At 43.0% G+C, this 2,500-nt stretch overlaps 1 protein-coding gene across 7 annotated transcripts in view; it reads left to right on the plus strand.

The window, feature by feature from the left end:
* Positions 1-2,500, plus strand: part of aftpha (aftiphilin a) — a 37,992-nt gene that overhangs the window by 27,419 nt on the left and 8,073 nt on the right. For 3 of the 7 annotated variants that reach the window (XM_055158398.1, XM_055158400.1, XM_055158399.1), the window contains exon 10: positions 1,062-1,142. The exons of the other annotated variants lie outside the window; for them this stretch is intronic. In XM_055158398.1, coding sequence (XP_055014373.1) covers positions 1,062-1,142 — 81 coding nt within the window. The remainder of the gene's footprint in view (positions 1-1,061; positions 1,143-2,500) is intronic. 7 annotated transcript variants of the gene reach the window in all.

Raw genomic sequence — 2,500 nt, forward strand, 5'->3', positions numbered from 1 at the left:
ACAAATCTGACAGATCTTGTAGGTTTGTGGATCTTCTGTTTAACATCCAACTGTGGAACCTTAAACTCCATCAGAAAATAAAACTCACAAGATGGAGTCAGAATCACCGAGGAGTCGAAACGTTGATGGTTTTTAGTCTTCAGAACAAAAACGAGCTTCAGTTTTCCAGTGTAGAAAATGTCTCTGACAAAGGACGGACAGAAAGTACTGACCTCTGAGGGGGGCAGGGGTTTGGAACCTTAAAGAGGAGGAACTCTGTCAAACAAACCACCATCTCCCTCAAAAAACACAACAACAAAACTCACCACAACAAAACTCACAACAACAAAACTCAGAAAAACAAAAGGGGGACTTAAGTTAATCTGCTGTTTTGGGAGCATAAAGTCTTTAACGTGACTCCTCCTCCTCTTTCACGTGACTCCTCCTCCTCTTCTTCTTTAACTGTAGAGAGTAAAACTGTTCTGTGGTTCTCAGCGGCGCCACCGTCAGGCTGCTGTGGGTGTGAGCAGAAGGTGGTGCTGTTGAAAACTGAAAACCAGTGTCTCTGTGGATGCAACAGTCGCTCCGTCCCGTTCATTAAGTTTTAAATCTACACTAAAGTTCAAAAGTCACAGGTCGGGTCACATTTTCTTAGTGTTTTGTCGTTTTGAATCATATTTAGTGTTTTTTACCCAAACAAATGTCAGTTTGTGTCTTTTTACAGTTTCAGGATCAGTTTGGTTATAAACAGAGACACCAGGACATTTCTGTAAAACTGGGACATACGAGTGGTTTTGTTTAGATGTGCTGGGATGGGGGACACAGGCTCAGGACGGGTCTGCAGGGACGTCTGCTCGCTGTAGTTTTGTACTTTTACTTTTGTACTCGGATACTTTAAAGTCACATAGACCCGCTGGTGCAAGCGACTGTTGCATCCCTGAGCTCTGCGCTCGCTTGTAGTCTGACGCCGCTCTGACTCTGCTGCCTGTGTCTGTTTTAACCCCCTGCTGCTCTCCTCGTGCGCTCTCCTCGTGCACTCTCCTCTCGTGCACGCCCCTCGTGCACTCTCCCCTCGTGCGCAGCCAGCGGAGGCTCGTCTCTGCTGAACCTGGACTTCTTTGGTCCGGTGGAGGACTCCGAGAGCGGAGCCAGTTCTATCCCAGGTCTAACCCTCTCACACTCAGAGCTGCACGCCGCCTCTGTCATCCTCTATCATCCTCTATCATCCTCTGCACTGACCTCACGCTGCCCGGGGGTGCTCTACACGTACCACTATGGTGGAATGTTCAGCGGTTACCATGGAGACGCAGCACACATCAGCAAACACTGACAGAAAGTTTGAAGATCATCTGAAAATGTGATTTAAAGAGCATATTGTCATTTCCCTGTGCTGAGTCTGAGCGTTCATGGTTCTGTTTAGGAGTTTGAGTTCACACCAAAAAGTGAAAAACAGAAAAAGCATCTCACCCCCGGGGAGCACGGACGACGTCAGCTGTAAAGGATCAGGGCTACACGACCACACAAACGTCTGGACACTTTTTCATTTGTGTCTCTTCTTTATTTCCATGATTATTTACTTTATAGAAGCATCAGATTAAACACGCAGCAGCTCAAACACATCACAGAAGAACACTGAGGTCAGGTTTGTCCAGATGTCCACAAAACAAACGATGGACCTTCTGAGGATTTGAATATAGAATAAAAGTAATCTTACATTTTCTTCCGTTCCTACATGGATCCATCTTAACCCTCTGACGTCCTGTGTGTCTAAAATATATAAAGTTTACACAAAGAAAAACCAGGTGGAGTGAGGAGTCCAGACTTTTGACTGGTCGTGTAGCTCCCACCCACCTTTAACTCTGCTCTCTTTAATCTGTTTTCTCATTTCATTCTGATTGTCTCATTAAAAAGAACTAACAGTAAAAGTAATTCATCATAAGATTTTAATAAAAGTTTGTGTTTGCATCACGAGCTCCAAGAGTAGATGTCTGGAGATGGGCCACACGCTCACTCGTATTTTTGAGCAGAAAAATAATTTGATCATTTGATGGAACTAAACATTTAATGATAAAAAAATAAAATAAGTTCAGCGAAACAATGAACATTTACACTAAAAATCTAAGTTAGGATCAAATAAAAGACTCGTTGAGTTTGTGTCGATAACAAAGACTGAAGCTCTTTGACTTTACAGATCAATAAAACTGTACGATGGAGTGTGTTCCCCCTCTACTGGGCAAATCTGTGAACTGCAGGTTCCACTCTTCACTCTGGAGCTCATTCAGAACTCAAAAAAAAACCTCTCATGACTTAAAACTCAAAGTGCCTGTGACGGGTCGGGTAACTAATAAAAACAAAAACAAAAAAACACTTTTCAATCCTTTCTCCAGTTAAAATGGGACGTCCTGGTTGTAAATCACGACATGACGCTGGGGAATTCCACAACTGCCAACTCCTCTAATGTCCCAGATTATTTTATGACAAATAAAAATGTAAGAAAACACCTTTTATTAAAAAAAAAAAA

This window comes from Boleophthalmus pectinirostris, unplaced genomic scaffold (genome assembly GCF_026225935.1).
Source record: "Boleophthalmus pectinirostris isolate CB_2022bp ecotype Guang Dong unplaced genomic scaffold, ASM2622593v1 HiC_scaffold_22, whole genome shotgun sequence".
NCBI lineage: Eukaryota > Metazoa > Chordata > Actinopteri > Gobiiformes > Gobiidae > Boleophthalmus > Boleophthalmus pectinirostris.